At 44.2% G+C, this 20,869-nt stretch overlaps 1 protein-coding gene across 1 annotated transcript; it reads left to right on the forward strand.

The window, feature by feature from the left end:
- The first annotated feature begins 991 nt into the window (after nt 1–991).
- On the forward strand, nt 992–14,778 carry tnfaip3 (tumor necrosis factor, alpha-induced protein 3). Its single transcript, XM_034152191.1, has 9 exons — nt 992–1,252; nt 2,764–3,177; nt 7,695–7,885; nt 8,175–8,316; nt 8,696–8,866; nt 9,514–9,694; nt 10,074–11,077; nt 11,238–11,443; nt 11,938–14,778. The coding sequence occupies exons 2-9, from the start codon at nt 2,871–2,873 to the stop codon at nt 12,259–12,261; spliced, it is 2,526 nt and encodes an 841-aa protein (XP_034008082.1). The 5' UTR covers nt 992–1,252; nt 2,764–2,870; the 3' UTR covers nt 12,262–14,778.
- The last annotated feature ends 6,091 nt before the right edge of the window (nt 14,779–20,869 follow it).

Genomic DNA, 20,869 nt, shown 5'->3' on the forward strand with positions numbered 1-20,869 from the left:
AAGAGCTGCAGAAAGCTAGTTTTGATTTGACACATGTAGAGTTTTCTGACAGCCACTGACAGACTGGATGTTGGAATACAGAGGCTCTTTGATATTCTAAGTATTGAGATTATCTGTTGATGTTTGGTACAAAACTAGATATGTAAAAATCTAAATGAAGACTTGTGCATAGTTAAGTTCATATGCATTGCCCCTAGCTTTGAAACATGTGCATTACGTGTGTTCTTTAAAAATCGATTTAAGCAAGATTGAAAACAACCTCCATTTCATTTTTTATTGCCAATTATATGTTTTAAGGGCTACTCTTTTTCAATATAATGCCCTTTCAACTTCTGAGACATTATTTGGCATGGATGGTTGTTTGAAGCTTGACTCATGAGACACAGTTGTATCTAATGTAAAAATTAAAGAAAAGTTCACTTTGCCTGTCTGGTTATTGTTTTCCCACTGAAAATGTCTGGTGTGTTATTTATGTCACATGAGTACTTCAATGTGCATGACAAAACAAAAACATAATTCAATGATTACTTACTAAACTATTAAAATTAAGAGGAACAGAAAAGTTGATAGCATCATTCATGCAAAAAAAGCCCACATCTGCTTCTGAAGTGCCCTATAGCAAGACATCAGGATTTATTTTTAACATCATTTCCAAACAGTGAAAACAGTACTACTACATCATCATTGCAATGTCTGCAGTCTACTCATAAAAAGACACATAGATACACCCCTGCAGGCATTCAATCAGCTATCCTAAGCCCACTGGTCACCCAATTATGTTATCTTTCGTTGTCCTGACTCATTTGCTGAGGCTGGTCTCCTTGCAGGCCAATGTCTGTCTCCTCCTCAGTGACCCTCCTTTGTGCACAGTGGGAGGGAAATGCTTTTCAGTATTGAGTCAGACAGAGCCCCCTCAAGCGGCAGCGAGGTGTAACTTCAGTGAATGTGTGTGAGTGTGTGTGTAACAGAGAGAGAGAGAGCGAGAGAGAGAGAGAGAAAATGGGTGGACGGAAAGTCCCCGTGTGGAAATCCCCTTGACTTGGGCTTTTTCCTTTAAAAAAAAAAGCTATCATTAGCGGACGTGTGTACTCTTTTGAAAGGCTTCATGAGCTACTCCTTAATAGCCGAGATACCGACTAGAAGAGAAGGTTGAATGGCGCTGAGGACCGCTGCGGTGAGGCTGAGTGAAGTGGCTCAGAGAGAGGACTAGCATCCGGGAGGGCTTTGTTATTACCCCCGACATATTACCCAGGTAAGGCACCCGTCCTCCCTGCTTGTGCAACCACATTTCCTACCAAAGAGGGTTACGACTTAGTGGCTACATCACGTTGGGGCCTTGAGTTATGTATGGTCGTGTATCTGGGGGACATGGAGGAAAAAGCCTGCTCACGACAGTGCTTTGACAGCCATTGTTTACAAAGACGTCACCCTCCAGAGCATTTTAAACAGCCAACATGTAGCGTTGTTGGTTCCCCACTGTGTTAATACCCGCCCTGTGAGACTCGTTTCAGGGTTACATTGTTTCAGAGGTAGTTGTCATTGGAATTACGTAAGCCTTTAACGTCCGCAAAGTCTCCTGTTATTGTGTTATTGTGTAGCCAGGCTTTCTTAACCCGCAGCGTCCACCTCTGTCTGAGCTTTCCAGCGGTGCCAACACACCAAACAGGGATTAATGGCTCATGCAAAACGCTCACTGACAACCTGTGTGTTGTCTGGTCTCTTCATGTGACTGACTAGCCTTTTACTTCAGCATGGCCTAGTCTGTTGTTGCACCTGCTGCTGCTGCTGTTTTGGGTAGTTAAGGCACTGAGGCCACTAGAGAAGCCCTCAGGTGTTTAACTTAAACAGCAGCTACTTTTCTTCTAAAATGTTCATATATGAGGAAGTTAAAAAGTCAGCAACACAACTCAGAGGCCTACTTGCTGACCATCACTTTCTACTTCCTGTGAACTGAGAATGTGCTGAGATGCTGTTCATTTTGGGTGAAATATGGCTCTAAAACCTCAACAGAGGTACATACTGTATAAGACACTCTTTTACAATACTTCTACTGTCAGGTTGTACTTTAATACAATTTATGAACAAACCGAAATACAGCATGACGTTCTGAAACTAAGCATCAAGTTTTTGGCCATATACTGTACTTTATGTATCCTTCAGACTGACTTTATTCACAAACGAAGCAGTTTATTGCATTAAACAGTGAGGTATTAAAAGTTTTACATACTTTGTTTGATTGAGAAAGTATCGGAAACTTTGGCATCATAATGGCACATTCATATATTAAACATTTTCTAACAATGTCTTGATGCAGGCTGGCAGTTTTGTCCTCTAGAGAAAGGTGTTGCGAGGGAGGAGGCCTCGGGGCAGTCAGTCAATGTGACCTTCCTCACAGCCTGTGACGCCCTGGGTGGCCTTTTGTTAAAGTCTGGAAAACACCAGTTTATTGTTTGAAGGCTTTGAACTCAGTGGGACTCTGGGCCGCACTGTTTGAGAAATACTCAAAAAGGGAGAACAAGGAAAATTAAAAGAACAAACAAGTGCTTACAACATTACAAAGTGCTCTTTATTCCATTTGGCCCACCAGAATTTAACAGTAAGATGATCCTGTGGTGGTTTCCCGAACAAACTGCAAATTAGGTTGTGCCTTAAGTTGCAATTAATAAGGAAGGGGAATCTCCTCTAGAAAAATCCCACCAGTCCTACATGGTGCTACATTTTCTACTGTGTAAATCACCATCCTCTCCTCTTCTCTCATTCCAGTTTCCACGTTGTTCGGTCAGCGGTGGTTGGTGCCTCCTCCTCCTCTCCTTTCCTCCTCCTCGTTCCTCTTCCTCCCCTCCATCCATCCACCTGGCCACTCATCCGCCATGTCGCAGGGTCAGAACTTCCTCCCCAAATTCCTGTTTGTCTCCAACTTGCTGAAGGCGGTGAAGATCCGTCAGCGAGTGCCCAACGACGTGGTGAAGCCGGCTGCCAGCAGCGGCCTGATGCACCACCTGCGGGGCATGCACCGTTACACGCTGGAGATGATCGCCATGAACCACTTCCCGCAGGCCTTCATGGAGGTGGTGCAGGCCGCCATCTTGGACCGGGCCATGCAGGCCTCTCTGGAGCAGGAGAAGAAGCTCAACTGGTGTCGGGAGGTGAAAAAGATGGTGCCTTTACGTACCAACGGTAAGAAACAGCGTCCAGTAAACCAGGTTTCTATAATGGGAGCTTTTTTTATGAGTTTTTTTTATCACAAGTTGGGAGTTAAAACTTTGTGGTTTAGTTGTTGACTTTTTATGAGAGCATACTGTGGGAGCGTGATGTTCTTGCAACATTCAATACAAAGTACATCAACAGGAACAATTAGCTAAATAGTCACAGTGCTGATGCCAAACTTTTGTCCTTTTTTGTCTCAAGGCAAGGCAAGGTTATTTATATAGCACCTTTTAAAACAAGGCAATTCAAAGTGCTTCACAAAAATGAACAGCATTAAGAAATAGTGCAGCGGAAACACATTTAAAAACAGTCATTAAGAAGCAAAGAGAATAACATAAACATAAAACAAGATAATATAGAATAACACAGGTATAAAATACATGAACACAAGTTACAGTGCAGTGTGAGATATGAATATTAAAAGCAGCGCAAAACAAAGAGTCTTCAGCCTGGATTTAAAAACAGTAAGAGTTGCAGCGGACCTGCATATTTCTGGTAGTTTGTTCCAGATATTTGGAGCATAATAACTGCTGCTTCTCCATGTTTAGTTCTGACTTTAAAATCATTGCTGAGGTCGGCGGATGTGTTTTGCTTTTGTTTCATTTTCTATAACAGAGGCGTATTTGACTTGTAAATTCTGGGATGTCATTACTCACAAGCAGGGTTACTGTAAATGACAACAATGGAGGTACACAGGTTTCACACACACTCATTTAGCAGCCCCCTTGGTTTTTACTGTGCTTTCTGAATTTAGCCCATCGCTACTGTAAGTCATGTTTTCTATTACGTGGATGTCGTAACACGGGAACATCCCAGGGTCGGTAAACACTCAGACCCGGCCTGAGTACTTCTGAACTCTGTGCTGGGAAATTCTCTGGCGTCACTCGCAGGACTGTTATTTACTGTCGATGATGTTTCAGACCCCACTATTTCCACAGTTGTCATGTATAACCTTACGAGTATGTCCACTCTTTTTCTGTGTAGTTGTGTTTGTAAGGTGTATACATGCCAGTGGGTTTTAAAACATTTTGAATACTTTTATCAAGTTCTCCTTCTGCCTGACTGATCTAGGTTGTGTTGCTGTCTTTCTGACTGTCAGTTGTGTCACAGCTTACCTGGCCTTGTTAAATCAAATTCATGTCACCATTTCTATATCTAAATTTAGTTACCTTTAACACATCTGGTGTTTACATTAGATTCTATTTTTAGATGAGAGGAAAAACATTTTTTTGAAGGGAAACAACAGCTATTGCATTCACAACAGAAGGAGGAAGTGGAAATCAAGCTGGGTTACAAGTTGGTCTTTAGTGTTTCCAGAGGAAATGGGGTGCAAATATCACCTAGCATTGAGAAATTCATCTTAGCTCAGATATTCCTACAGTTACTGGATGGATGAGGAACTTTCTGGAGTGTCTGGTTTCTCGCTTGTTTTTTTGTGAGGGTCCCTGTTGATTATGAAGTTATTTATGACTAAAAGAGTTCCTGTAAAGCAACACATGGTTCCTCTTCAGAATGACCCCTGACTTTTTACTTCTGCTGCCGGTAACCTGGACGGAAATTCCTGGCTTGTGAGATGATGTCATAAAGATGAGACCGAATAAGAGTCAGAGCGTCTAACTCTGAAGGACCCAGGCGTGACTTTGAGCAGAGGATGGGTACACACACACACACACACACACACACACACACACACACACACACACACACACACACACACACACACACACACACACACACACACACACACACACACACACACACACACACACACACACACATACACATACACATACACATACATACACACACACACACACACACACACTCCCCCCCTCCCACCTCCTGAGAGAACTGTCTGTGGGTGGGGGTTCCTATTTATTTTTTAAAACATGACCCCTGAACATAAGCGTGGAAAATACTGAAAAGTTACCAAAAAGCACCTAAGAAAAAGCTCATCATTTGAACTTTTTTTATGGAAATGTGTAAGAATGACAAAATAAATAAGAATAACGCAGGCGGGGGAAGAAAAAGAGCTAACCCAGTTTAGCATTGGGAAATGGTGCAACTCTGCTACATCTAAAGCAGATCTGTGATCAGTTATCTGATGACTCTTGCAGCACCCAACTCTGCTTCCTACACTGGATATGGATTTACTGCTGTTAGCGAGAAAGTACTTTTCAGAAGAAAACAGTATGGGATAATACAAAGCATAGTGTGTGGACACACACACACACACACACACACACACACACACACACACACACACACACACACACACACACACACACACACACACACACACACACAGGACTGACTGCTGCTGAGTCACTGAAGCTCAGAAGAGAGACAGAGAGCAGAGAAAATTCAGTCAGAGCAGGTCATATTAATCAAGCTTCTCAGCGTCATAACACTGTTATAAGATCATGTCGTCTGGGAGATACATTTCCCCCGTTAGCCAACAATCTTTTCCCAGGACATCATCTACGCAAATTTACAAACATTAAAACTAGATTCAATCTTCCAAATCCATTCCACGGATTGAGAATATAAGTGACCATAATGAAAGCAAAACAGCCTCATAAAACGCAAATGTCCTGGCCGTTAAAAATAACATGGTCATATCCGTTTTCCTGTTTTATAACTCTTTAGCGCAGTGAAGAAATAAGTGATTGAAATGTATTGCATCGTGAACGTCGAGGAAGCATCCGGCAGGGTTTTTCCCAAACAGCATCCCATGTCTGTCATGTGTCTGCAACAGACAGGATTTGTTCAGCTACAATATACTGACTACATAACGTCATAGAGGACACACACACTTCCACTGTGCTCTGCCTTATAAGTACAGATTTATCTTCTTTATGTAATATGTAGCAAAAGTAGTCCTGGCCAGAACCCGTTTAGTTGGATCAGTCTCACTAAACAGCAAAGAGTGAGATAGTTGATGATGTGTGACACAGTGGAAAGCACAGCATTGCTAACCTGTGGTTAGTGTCACCTGTATGGCAAACAGATGAGGATTAACTCTGTTCCTGCAATGGTGTGTTTTCAGGAAGTGACCCACCTTGTCACAGAGGAAGTGTCTATATTTAGACTGATGGGACCGTCTTTCATCTTTCAGCTCAATTCAGGGTCAAACGTCTGTGTGTTTTGTGCACGTTAAAGCCTTTGTGTGCATATTCTTGTACACCTAAGTGACATTTTATTTTGAGGATGGTGCTGTTTCCTCACCAGAGAGCTGTGCATTTTCTTTTTCTGTTACAGAAATGCAACAACATCGAGAAATAGATGTGGATGTTCTTTTCTCAGTATAGTAGATACAGTGCACGGGGATGTTCCTTGGTTGGAATGGAAACAACTTTATCTTGCATAACAGTCATCTCGCACCACAGATAACAATATTTTGAGAAATGTAAACACAGTATTCGTGACACAGGTTTAGTAAAAATGTTGCATTGTGATGGATTGAGAGATAACCTGTTCATAAGTCAGCTTTTTCATGGTGTGTGTGCTTCAGGTGTGCATGCAATACTGCCAGGTAAACATTACTGAGCGGATCATAAAGATAGACAGATACACGTTAAGGTTCATTTGTATGCGTTTGTGCATGTGAGAGACATGTTATCGAGGCGCTCGTTAATCACAGCCTTCATCAGGTGTTGATAGCAGTAGTTTCAAAGATAGCATTCCTCCCTGTCCAAGCCACTCCCCTGTGGAAAGTCCAGGACCAGCTGAGTAGCATTGATGAGTCGGGATCATAGGAGGGGAACACACACACCCAGGCAGAAGTTAGCGCAGGGAAATTCCTGTGTTTAGTGTGGCAACAGGGTTTTTCAGAGCTACACAACACAGGCTCTCCTGTTTCACAATGTGAAAAAGACCCAGCGCTGCCATAGGAGACTAAATACAATTCCAGGGTTTTAAGTAGCGCTCACACACACACACACACACACACACACACACACACACACACACACACACACACACACACACACACACACACACACACACACACACACACACACACACACACACACACACACACACACACACACACATATATAAAGTGAGATTGAGAAATGTTGAATCTTTCCTGACGGTTAGCAGAATACAGCGCAAGCCGTTTTCTTTTAGGTGAACCGAGAAGACAAATATTTGGAGATTTTCAGACATGTATTTCAGGTCAATTATGGCCCATTTTTCTCTGTTCAGCTTTGTCTGCAGTGTGTGCATACTTTAAGACATGTGAGCTTCATATAATAGTCTAGGCACCAGATAGTGCAACAACTGACCCGACGGCCTGGAAATCCCCAGACTTTTGTTACGCCTGTGTGTGCGTGTGTGTGCACACTGTAATTGTCTGTTGATAATACTCTGTACACGCCACATTTGCACGTACGAGTGCCCTGCAAAAAGCTTGTGTACAAAATCCTCCGCCCTCAGTTCTAATAAAGTATGTTTCTCCTGCTTTCCTCTGTGTGTGCGAACAGGAGACGGGAACTGTTTGCTTCACGCGACCTCTCAGTACATGCTCGGCGTTCAGGACACAGACCTGGTGCTTCGGAAAGCCCTCCATGGTGTTTTGAAAGAAACAGACACTGGCGTCTTTAGAGCACGGTTCCAGGCAGAGCTGCTCCAGTCCCAGGAGTTCACCCAGACCGGACTCCGATACACCACCATGGTATGGAGATTAGCTGGCAAAAGTAGTTTCCTCTACTTTGCATTAAGATCATTGCTATACCTAATTTGGTTGTGAGACTAGAACATTTGCACTCCTTATCTGTCTTTGCCTCCTTGCATGCCACCTGCAATATATACTGTATATCTAGACAGAACATGCATAATATGTTATTTGTTTTTGCAGTTGTTGTATAAAGAATATGAGCATGCATCTCCTTATTTTCCTACACATGAATGAGTTTGTGTGCACAAGTTTAATATCCTGTCTCCTTGTGTGTTTGCTGTCACAGAACTGGGAGGACGAATGGGAGAAGATTGTTAAAATGGCGTCTCCGATCTCCAGTAGCAATGGCCTCCAGTTTGACTCTCTGGAGGACATTCACATCTTTGTCCTCTCCAACATCCTCCGCAGACCCATCATCGTCATCGCAGGTACTCACTTTGTTTCATCACCTTAAAGTATCTTTATTGCAACCTGTCAGCCATGAAATGTTTTTTTTTCAAACGAGTCTTTCAGTAAAAGTTTCCCCATGCTTCCAGATTTTGATGACAGTTGATTTCACCGTATCCCCCTCCCATCTATTTTGCTTTGTATTGTCTTTGTTACTATTGCCATGCATTTTAATACAACCTTTAAGAATAAGCACTGTTAATAATTGACAAGGTTTACTGACATAATTCATCAAAATCACTGAGAAACATGCAACAATGTGAATGTATAAAATGCGTACAAAAGTCAGAGTTAACTTTCTTTGGCTGATTCTCTTTTGAAATAAGTACTATCCCTAAAATCACTGTTTTCTTTTTACAGACCAGGTGGTTAGAAGTATGAAATCTGGTTCCTCCATCTCTCCTCTGAATGTGGGGGGGATTTATCTTCCGCTACACTGGCCCCCCGCAGAGTGCTACAAATACCCAATAGTGCTCGGCTACGACTCCCAGCACTTTGCCCCCCTCATCACCATCAAAGACAGCGGTCCAGGTATGAAACACCGATAAACTAATACATATTTAATATATTTAATAAGTATTTATCAATTTAATTTTGTTTAATAAATGTGATTTTGTAACATTTTAAAGTATTTAAACCCCATTCATTCAGTAAAAATACAATTTAATATAGGCCTAGTAAAAGTATCCAACATCTCAGTTAGGTCAAGTTAAATAGTATTTGCATCAAAACAAAGATAACAAAATAAAAGTAATGAATATGCAGGGTGTCTCATTTTAAAATTAAATCTTATAACTGGATAGATTATAATTAGTGATGCATTAATGTGTTCATTTCTTTAATGTTGCAGCTGCAAGGTTAGGGTATTTTGAATGAATGTATATACTGCCAGGACCTTAATATATTATAAAATATATCATACCTATTCTTCTGTAGACTTTGTACTAAAACTGCAAAATATAATTAGATCGCAAATTGTAGCCGATGAGATGTATTTAGTCGCATCAAGTAGATATTTTATACTATACTAAGTACACGAACCTAAAAGTGTGCTACTTGTATTTGTTACCTGGGTTGGGAGGGCTACTTTAAACATGTATTAGGTGTTAAGAGCTGACACGAGAAAGAGGCATGATATGAGGTAGTTGGTGAATAACATGCTGGTGTGAATTTCCCAGAAATCCGAGCGGTACCGCTAATCAACCCGGGCCGAGGGGGCTTTGAGGAGCTGACGGTTCACTTCCTGATGGAGAAAGAGCAGCAACAAAAAGAGAGGCTCCTCAAAGAGTACCTGCTCCTGATAGAGATCCCCGTCATCGGCTTAGGCCACGATGCTACACGGATCATCAACGCTGCACGGTACTTACAGTTCTTTAACTCAAAATGAAAGAGAAAGAGAGTGAAATATGGCTATTCCAGTTAGGGCCTCAAAGGTTAAATGCAGCCTCAAAACAGAAAATAAAAACACAACTTTAGAGTCAAATGTATACATAATGAAAGTGGAAAATATATATCTGTAAACTGTCTGTGAAATATACACTATAAAGGGCAACATATAGATAGAAAAAATAGCATATTAAATACAGGTTAGGGTTAGGGTCAGGGTTAGGGTTAGCAGATGGACAAATTATTATTTTTTTATTGTAAAATGGTCCAGTTATCAAAGCAGCATAAGAAAACTATATAGCAAAATCCCCAAAAGTGCATTTAAAAACCCGCTTTATGTTTCTGTTGAAAGGCTGGATGAGGGAAACCTCCCGGAGGACATGAACCTGATGGAGGACTACCTGCAGCTCGTCAACCACGAGTACCAGCGCTGGCAGGAGGACAAGGAGCAGGCGTGGGCCGCCCAGCCTCAGCGCCCCCCCCCCTTCTCCGTCTCTCAGCTCTCCCTCATCGAGATCCGATGTGCCACGCCACGATGCACCTTCTACGTCTCTGTGGACACGCAACCTCACTGCCACGAGTGCTTTGAGAAGCGACAGGCCACAACGGGCGGAGGCATGAGGATCGAAGGGGTGGTGCATTCCAAGGGATCGGGGGGGCAAGGTGGGGTGGTGGTGATCGGGTGTTCAGAGGCCGAGGTGAGCTCGAGAGGAGCCCGAAGCAGCAGCCCCCCATCCTCCACGTCTGGGAGAGGGGTGGTAGTGGTTTCCAGCCCCCGCTCAGCCCCCCCCACCGCCCCCAGCCTCAGCCTGTACAGCGAAACTCACGCCATGAAGTGCAAGACCCCCGGCTGCCTCTTCACCCTCAGCGTGGAGCACGATGGACTCTGCGAGCGCTGCTTCAACTCCAGGCAGAATCACGGACCCCCTGGAGCTGGAACGGCTGCTCCAGTTCTCCCAGGCACCAACGGGGGGCCCACAGTCCCCCACCCGACCCCGAGCTCCGGCTGGACCCAGTGGGGGGGCCGAGAGACAGAGACAGAGCGCTGCAGCATGTGCAGACAGGAGGCGTTCAGGATATTCAATGGCCTGTGTCCACCCTGCATGCAGAGACAGCAGCCTCCAGAGATGGGGGAGCCGCAGCAGAACAACCCCAGGACTGAGGCCTCGTCTTCAGCTTGGACCCAGGCCAGGGACACTGAGCGACCGGGCCCCACCCTCGCCCCAGGGGGGCACGCCTCAGCCTGGCAAGCCCCCCTGGCCAGGCCTTGTAAAAGATCTGGATGCCAGTTCTTTGGGACTCAAGAGAAGCTGGGTTTCTGCACTATCTGCTACGTAGACTATCAGACCAACCACCGTAAGTCCTTAAAACTAACCTGGAAAACGTATCATGTTACAGAGTTTCAGACAAAAAACAATTCCTATCAAGGCCTTAATGTTAAACCATTACTACATTGTAGGAATTATCTGTAAAAATCCTTTGGGACATTGCTTATGTTGGCCACTATCTGTTCCAGACCTGACCCCTCCCCCCGCCCCGGTGCAGAACCGCCACGGTGTGGAGGCGGGCTTCCAGAACGCGTCGCGGTGCCGCGGGCCCGGCTGTGGGGCAGTGGGCAAGGCGATGCTGGAGGGCTACTGTGACAAGTGCTACGTCAAAGAGCAAAGCACACGGCTCAACCAAGTTGCACATCGCACACCACACTCCCCTCCTCTGGTGCTGGTGGGTGACTGCCAAACCTTTCTCTCTCCTTCTCCTCTTCTTAATTTTGTCCATTTGATGTTTGTCTATTATGTCTTATCTTTTTTATTTTGTAAACTTTAAATCAATCAGTCAAAGTTGATTTATATAGCCCAATATCGCACATTTTACAATTGTGTCACAGGGCTTTACTGTGTATGCAGAATATGAAATACGAATACGAAACCCTCTATCCTTAGAGCCTCACATCGGACAAGTTAAAACTCCCAAATAAATCCCACGGTAGATGGGGAAAAAAATCCCCCTCCCAGGACGGACAGATGTGCAATAGATGTCATGTGTAAATTAAAAAGATTATACAACATACTGTAGATGGTCAAACTGCTAGAAAAAAACATGTGTCTATATAAACGAAGAAGATAAAGATGGGTCCAACTCTTGTAATATCCTGCTGCTCCACAGTTGCTAATTGAACCTTTCTCCTCTTTCTCTTTGTTCACCTTCTCATTCTCCAGCGCGACCGAGCAGTCAAACCCAGATCTTCGCAGCAATCTCAGACCCAGAACCCGACTCAAACCCAAACCCAAACCCAAACCCAGACTCAGACTCAGACTCAGTGCCGGCGCAGTGGCTGCAGTAATGTGTCCCCGGGTTGCACAGACCTCTGCCCGGAGTGCCACACCCGAGGTCAGGGCCGAGAGGCGGGCAGGAGGGCGCAGGCGCCTAAAGAAAAGTCCAAGCAGCGGTGCCGGACGCAGGGCTGCGACCACTACGCCAACCAAGAGAAACAGGGCTACTGCAACGAGTGTGACCACTTCAAACAGATTTACCGGAGCTGAACACGTTCACAACCACAACGATGGTGACACATCGCTAGAGCCGCTGCCTCATGCCAGTCAATGCACCTCTGATACTAACTAACCAACTAACTAACTAGCTAGTGACCTACTAGTAACCTTATGGCCTGAAAATCAAACCCCCCATGTAGAATGTGAAGAAAGAGTGTGTGTACGTGGGGGGGGGGTTGAGTGTGTGTGTGTGTTCGCAGTAGACATGGCCTCCAGAATACCTCTTTGTGCAATTATTATCATCTAACGTGCGCTGTGCACTTACACGGTGAGAGGTTTGGCTACATGTCAGAGCAACTGACTTAACTCTTGTGTACAATATGTATTTAGAGGTACGTGGTGAAGCGTGCCGGACAAAATGATTGTATGTTGACATAACGAGAAGCATCTGACATTGCTTTCTAGACCACAGCCAAGGATTTATACCCCCCGTCTGTCTTCACCCATCTGTGTATCTGCCTGTCTGTCTAGCATTTGATCTGTAGAAAGAGGGATGCAATTAGTTTGGGATCAAAGCAACAAATCTGTAGTAAGCAGAATTGATGTAAAGTGGGTCAAACCAACACAATTAAAGCGCTTAAAACTAAATGCACCATTTTTTAGCTTTCCAAAAAACATGTACGTCCTCCCAAAAAAGACAAAGATTTGCCAAGCAAGGCTCCTGCAATCAATCAAAAAGTTATCAATGATTAATTTTCTTCCATTCGTCAGTGTATTTTAAGGCAAATTAACCTTAGTATTGTAAAGTTTTGACTTGCCTGGTATGGAAAGTGAGAACAGACCATGTGTCTAAACAGTGCGAGACAGACAGGGCAGGCCCCTGCTAGTTTTGGTGCTACATGTACAGAAATACAAGCCTCTCCATTGTAGCCAACATGCTGGCGGTGTCAGCGGACAGATGGCAGAGAAACACAGCAGAGACAGGACTCATTCTTTTTCTACTCCTTCCTCTTATTTCCTCTCTTATCCTCCAAAACAGATCTGTTGCCTTGGACGTTGTTTTCTTGTTTACTGACCACTGAAGCACCTAGAAATGCATAGACACACACCTACACATGCGCACACCAATGTAGTAGCAGTCCTGTCACAAGGGGATTGCCGACTTTAACTGAGAAGACAATGATGGGCGAAGTTAGGATGATTATCCACCTTTCCATCACATACATGCAAACACAGCTCTGTGAGATTGTATGCACTCCACCCCAGCCTGAGGTGGTGTGTAGGTAAACAAACCCATAAAGAAATGCATTCCTCTGCTCCACCGTCACTGGATGTGCCAAGGCGACAATTTCATAACTTCAGAGAGCAATCCCATCGCCTGCTTCGGCTAATCTTGTTTATCTGAATGTGTTTTGTTCTGCTGCTACAACAGCACAGTATTGGGGCTGATCCTCGATAAGTTTTGCCTTTAAGTAGTGATTTAAAATGTTATGGACCAGAGGAGCCTGATCGGCGAGGCTGCATCAGTGCTCCCACCTATAAAATGCTTTTGTGAATATGTATCTTGGTCCGTATTGTAGGACCTTCCAACCCGATGCCTCATCTCATACACACACACACACACGCACACACTCAACGCACGAATGTGTGCGTCTGGAATACGCAAAACTGACATTCCTGTTTTGTTTTTTTTACATTTGTTTGGGGATTTTTTAATGTATTTTGATATATTTGGTTTCTTTTCGGCCAAAAAAAATACATGTGCCATCAATCGCCAAACAGTTGTTGTTACCTCCTTAAAAACGGCCAGCCTGCACCACTCGAAACTAACTAGTGCCGCAGATAGACATCTTTAACTTCATGTGACTACACTAGATCGAGCTCTCTCATGAATATCTATTTTTATCAGAATACCAAGAACTGTTTATCTACAGAGATAACCTCAAGCGTATAAAAATGTATCAACCAAACTCGAATGTGATTTTAACTTGAACAGTTATTCCCCTTGTACTTCTGCTGAAACTCCACTGCTGTAGGAAGATGTCCATCTGTGGCTGTAGTTAGAAAGCTTAGACAAACAGGCTCTCGGTCTGCCTTTTCATTCAACTGTATCTAAAGCTGTCGGGCCAGCCCACCTGTTGACGGCCTGCACGTAGATCTCTGTGTGCTTTAATCACCTCTAGACAAACCTTAATCAATTAAAGGACAATTGGTGGTCGGCTCATCAGGACCCCTACCAAGGTTTGGGGCTCTGGCTGAGTTCGACTGGGAGAAGATCATATAAGTTGCACATGACTTGTCTGAGGCATTTAGGAATGGTACTCCGACTCGCTGAGGGACATTCCAACAGTGGGAAGAGCCCGATCAGCCTGAAAGCAGAAGGTGTAACAAAACATGCAAACTGTGTGGAAGTTTCTTTGTGTGACCTTTCGACAATAGGGTATTGTATGAAAAAAAGACTGGTTTTATTTGTTAAGTATTTATTCATATCAAGATATCTGTATTGTGTGATTCAATAATTATTTATATGTCGTCCTGAAATGAATTATTTTTATTAAGAAATCTGAACTCTGTCTCTGTGGTTATTGGTGTGTGTGTGTGTGTGTGTGTGTGTGTGTGTGTGTGTGTGTGTGTGTGTGTGTGCGTGTGTGTGTGTGTGTGTGCGTGTGTGTGTGTGTGTGTGTGTGTGTGTGTGTGTGTGTGTGTGTGTGTGTGACACGTCGCACGTCGCACACTATGCTTTGTATTATCCCATACTGTTTTCTTCTGAAAAGTACTTTCTCGCTAACAGCAGTAAATCCATATCCAGTGTAGGAAGCAGAGTTGGGTGCTGCAAGAGTCATCAGATAACTGATCACAGATCTGCTTTAGATGTAGCAGAGTTGCACCATTTCCCAATGCTAAACTGGGTTAGCTCTTTTTCTTCCCCCGCCTGCGTTATTCTTATTTATTTTGTCATTCTTACACATTTCCATAAAAAAAGTTCAAATGATGAGCTTTTTCTTAGGTGCTTTTTGGTAACTTTTCAGTATTTTCCACGCTTATGTTCAGGGGTCATGTTTTAAAAAATAAATAGGAACCCCCACCCACAGACAGTTCTCTCAGGAGGTGGGAGGGGGGGAGTTTTTTTAGCGAGGGGTTAGGGAATTGTTAAAAGTTATATATGGTAGGGTCGAGGTGACATTTAGTAAGTGTGGGACTGAAGGGGTATGAATGCGTAGGCACTTCGTCGCCTACAGCCTCAACCACAGTCACATTGATAGGCTGATGCGGTTTCCTGGAAATACCCAAGCATGCAAACACTTGTAACTGCTCGTTTGCAGACAAGAGCTGTTCCACTTAACGTGTGAGTGCTTCACTCGTGTGGTGCAGTAAACCTTCCGATGCAGAGACTATAAAAATAATAATGGAGGGCTAATATATGACTTACTAGATAGACATCTACAATTGTTGTTACCGTAGATCTGTGGTTGAATGATGCTGAGAGTTCACATGAACATGCAATCACAAAAAGTTCTGTACACAACTGTGTTCAACTGCAATGGATTATTAGATCTGACAGTACTCCCCGCAGGTCTGAAACTACATTTTATTTGTTTGGAATAAGTCCTTTGGAAAAAAGCATTTAGCATTTTTTGGAACGCCTTTACTGCAGCATTATTGTTTGGAATAACGTTTTTCTGTACACTGTCCGGGTTGCTGGGGTTTAGAGCTCTACACACATGTCCTTAATAAGAAGAAGTAGACGATGAAGCCTTTTACGATATTCAGTAACACTTGAAATCAAAGACTTGAGTTGGATGCAAAATGAAACCACCACTTTAACACAGCCTCTATTGGCCCAACTCTGTACTATAACAACATACGATTTTGTTTTTGTTCTCATTTTTGAGTTAATGCATGTTAAACAGTTAATAAAACCACAAAAAAACATTATATGCAGTGAATATGAAGCTTTTAGAGAACAGCTTAAGAAGCAATGTTTTAAAAAAAGTTAAATTCACACACAATTGAACCAGCTGATTTAGAACCATAACTCTGTGCTTCAGATGTCACAGAAACTGTGAATTAAAATGGAAAATGTACAAAAGATTACAACGCAATGTTTTTTTTAATGAATGAATCCACCAAAGTATGACTCACTGCCTCTTCTGTTGAAAACTGAAATGTCGCAAAAGTCAAAAGTACATTTGAGAATAATTTGACCTTCTTGTTGTTGTGCAATAGGAAGAGGTTGTACCCATGGTAACCTTTGTCTGAACCTCTTCTATGCAGCAACAAACATAGTTTATGTTTATGAGATACACTTTAACACACTAAAAACACACACACACTCTAAAAAAAAATACGCCGGCTCTACTTCTCTAATAAATTGAGGTAACAATTTGCGTTGATCTTTTTAAGTATTTCCAACTTAATCGATTATTAAGTTAGTCCGAGTACCCATTTATAATCTGATTATCTCAATTAGTTCAGTACTACAAACATAATTAGCTTTCACCTTTAAAAACTAAATTAAGTTGAACCAACTTAATTTTAATCGTAAAGATGGAGTGATATTAAGTTGCATTTTGTTTAAAGGGGACCTATCATGCAAAATGCACTTTTGTATGTCTTTTATACATGAATATGTGTCCCCGGTGTTCCAGGGAACTCACCAAGTGTCAGAAAACACAACCCTCTCTATTTTCCTCCATACCCAAATCTCAAAAAAAGGGGCTGCAACGGATCTGATAAAAACTGATCCAGATTTGAACACGTTACTGACGTCAGGACGGTGGCGCTACGGCTATTGGGCCAACTCTCCACCTATCAGGGGAATGTGGGGTTGAGCCACGGCCGGCCATTGCCGCTCGAAAGCGCTGGAGACGCTGTAGTACATATGCCAGGCCTGTAAGTGGCGCTGTAGTCTGCCACAAAAGCAGCGAAGAAGACTTCCCGCGCATGGTTGCCATGGTTACCCTTCTGTTTATTCTCCACTGTGGCTTTTTTTCTCCCTCCCCGAGGCAAGCGTTTGCTCCTGCTGCTTTAATTCAATGCAATCCCTCCCCGTCGAGGCAAGCAATGTAATTCTCTCCAGTTAGTCCACCAGCAGATGACAAACACCCACCTCTCCGCCTCTTCCAAGGAACGAGGGGACCGTGCGGCAGAGTTTCAGTTAGGTTTTCTTTCGCCGGTCAAGATGTCCGTTAAAGTTTAAATCTTCCGGACAAAATTAGAAAAGTGCCGGTCAAAGGTCTTCTTTGTTATTTATTGAGCTTTAAAACAAATGAATAACGACTCTATATAATAATATAAGAAAACACGGAGGACGGAGATCTATTTTTCTCCCCCTCTTCTGACTTGATCAGAGCACGCTCCCCTCTCCTGCAGGGGGGGCGTGGTCAGTTGCAGCTCACAGAATCAGCCCCCTGCAAAAACAGGGCTGGAAAGAGCAAATGGAGCGAAATGAGGCATGGCTAAAATGCAGGATCTGTTTGGTATTTTGAAAAAAACAACTATATTTATATACTATATATAGGTATGGCCCTACAATATATTGTTCAAATATAGCATGATAGGTCCACTTTAAGTAAGTAAAGAAGATGCAAGTTACAGTATGATTTAAACATCTTCTTTACTTACTTAAGTTTTCCTTGAAGAGATCCTCCTTTTCACGAAGACACACACCAAGCACCGGATAGCAACCTCTCTTATTCTTTCCACCGAATCATCCTTAAAAGGAGAACATTTTAATGTTGAGAAAGAAAAACAGAGGCTTGTTTGCAAAAACTGAACATGCCGAGCATTGTCAGTTGCTGTTCATATTTATTTTAAATTAATTTTTATCAAATGTAACGTTAATTCTAAGAACAAATATATATACATACTGTATTACAAATAATGAACTTTGACTGCAACTGTGAAACAAAGGATGCAGGAGGATACAAACAGCTAGCTAATCAGTAGCCTATGCATGCTACAGTAGCTTAAAACAAGTAGCTGATGATACCTTACAGCTTGTGTAACACATATGCAGTAAGCAGCTGTTAAATGGCTACTTACCAGGTAACTTGATAGATTATTAGGTTAAAATCCTGTTGTTCCACTGCTGTCAAGTGTTCCGCTTCCAGGATGAATGCAGATTGCTCCAACTCCACATGCGGTCTAGCAGAGTCCGGGCAAGTCCAAGCGTGTGTTCTGTTTTGAAACTATACCGTTGAAACTCAATAGATATGAGTTACTCTAACTTAATATATCCCTATATAGTTGAGTGAACGCAGAAATATTTTTTCAAAATCATTACATTTGTCAGTAACGTTTTTTTTGTTCTTTTTCAGTTTGACCGATTTATTAAAATGAGTTGTAAACTAACTAAATGTTCTATGTTGAAAAAGTATTTTTTTTTAAGTGGAATCTACTAACCCCATGAATCGTTTTTTAGAGTGCACACACACACACACACACACACACACACACACACACACACACACACACACACACACACACACACCACACACTCAATCTAAAAGTCACTCTGAAACTCCCTGTGTGTCATTATTACTTGGAACTGCAGGCAACTTCCACATTGAGGTTACACTGGGTCAAGTGATTAATTACAGACCACTGTGATCTACATTTAAAGGTACTTTTTTACACCTCTTATTTAGCTATTTTTTTTAAGTGTATACAAGCTATAACAGACTCTAAGTTGTATAAAACACAATTTAATATAGTTGCATGTAGTCGTAAACATATGTAAGGAAATTTTAAGTGTTTTATTAATGTAACTTTTAATATCCATAAATGGTGTTTAAACACTAACTGAATGACACCGGCGGTGATGACAATGGCGTGCAGGTGCAGGCTTGCCGTTCCCCCCACCGCTGCCACCAAGGCCGGTGAGCCGCCTACGTCAGGGCTTCTACGGCCCGGCCCGTCCGGCGCAGCTGACCTTCGTTTCACCCCCCCTGCCAGACATCTGGCGGTGTGTGGAGGCGACGTGGCGACAGCCAATGAAGACGAAGGCTCCGGTGGCGACATGGGCTGGAATCCTCAGGGTGCAGGGCCACTCGGACACGCCTCCACTGGATGAAAGCCTGGCGGCCCATCTGCTTCCGCAGGCAGCCGGGTGGGCAGAGGGGAGAAGGCCCCTGCCCCCGCTGCCGCGTGACCACGAAATGCTTGAGTATCTGGATAAGATATTCAGGCTCGGGGCGCAGATGGCGGCGGCGGCCAGTAATCTTGGTGTGTTGGGAGTGTCGCTGATTACCCCTCAGCAGGACACCTCCGCCCCAGGTGTGATTACTCGGACCGCTGCGCAGGCCAGATGAATAATCTGGTCTACGGTATGGCTACCGCAGCCGGTCGTGTGATGTCCCTGGCCACCGTGGCGTCGCGTCACGTGTGGCTAGGTCTGACCGCACTGGCCAAGAAAGACCGAGACAATCTCCTTGGGGCCCCCGTTGCCACGGAAGGGCTCTTCGGATCGATATCCTTGGTCACCCAGCGCTTCCCGCTCCGGCTCCGGCTCCGGCTCCGGCTCCTGCTCCGGCTCCGCCACAGCCACAGCGAAGGGGTACCGGGGGGGGAGCTCCGTCCTCCAGGAGTGGACTGGCGGCGGGAGGAAGCGTCCCGGCGGAGAGAGGTGATTTCTCCGGCCAGGACGCGAGGGCGAATCCCGCCTCCTCCCTGTTTGACCCGTTGGTATCAAAGTCTTCTTTTCAAAATAAAAAAGATAACTTGTATTCCAGTCTGAGTGTCTTTTCTTTCCACACACCCACACAGCCACGTAATGTTGACCGTACAGTTTCCCCACTCGCTGCCCAGGTTGTAACTCCAGTAAAGGAGGCAGCTAGTGCGCATGCGCGGGTGAGAGTGATAAACCACAGAGGTTCAGGCCTTGGTTTACAACCATCAGGCCCCTTCATAACGTTTTATCTCTTGGACATGTATGGCTCCTTTTCATCGTCTGTGTTTGCTGGGGCAACGCAGGACTGCGCTTACGTTTTTCCCCGGGCCCCCGGCCCCCGGGGGACGTGCCGCGCACATGGGCCCATAGGGGCTGGAGGACTCTTTTCCCCCTGCTTTAGGGCAGGAGGGGGGAGTCCTCCACGTCATAGCACACCTCCGCGGGGTAAGCGCGTCAGGGTGTGCTCTGTCAGCCGCAGCATCTTTTCTCTCCACGGTTACGACCGAGGGAGAGGTGAGTGAGGCGCAGCGGCTGCTAACCAGAAAGCCGGTCAGAAACAGTGAGATGGAACAGTGTTGTTGTGGGACGACAGCGCGTGTATACATCGGGGCTCCGCCCACTGTACCCATAGAGTCCAGTATAGGGCCTGTGAGAGATATAACGAGGGGTTACGTATGGTAACCCTTGTTATATAAACACAGGCGGAGCCCTCTACTCAGGGGCCCTGTCTGTCCTATGCTGCTTGCTGAAGAGAAGTAAAGGATGACAGTAAGGAGGCGAGGCCTCCTTTTATGCGGTGAGATGCGCGCGCATTCAGGTAGGCCCGCCCAGGGGCCGGCTACGTCTAGAAAGTCTCAGTGGATGAATGCTTGCATGATAGGATCGAGGGGAGTACCCATAGAGTCCAGTAGAGGGCTCCGCCTGTGTTTATATAACAAGGGTTACCATACGTAACCCCTCGTTATCACCCATTTATAGTTATATATA

Source organism: Trematomus bernacchii, unplaced genomic scaffold (genome assembly GCF_902827165.1).
Source record: "Trematomus bernacchii unplaced genomic scaffold, fTreBer1.1, whole genome shotgun sequence".
Taxonomy (NCBI): Eukaryota; Metazoa; Chordata; class Actinopteri; order Perciformes; family Nototheniidae; genus Trematomus; species Trematomus bernacchii.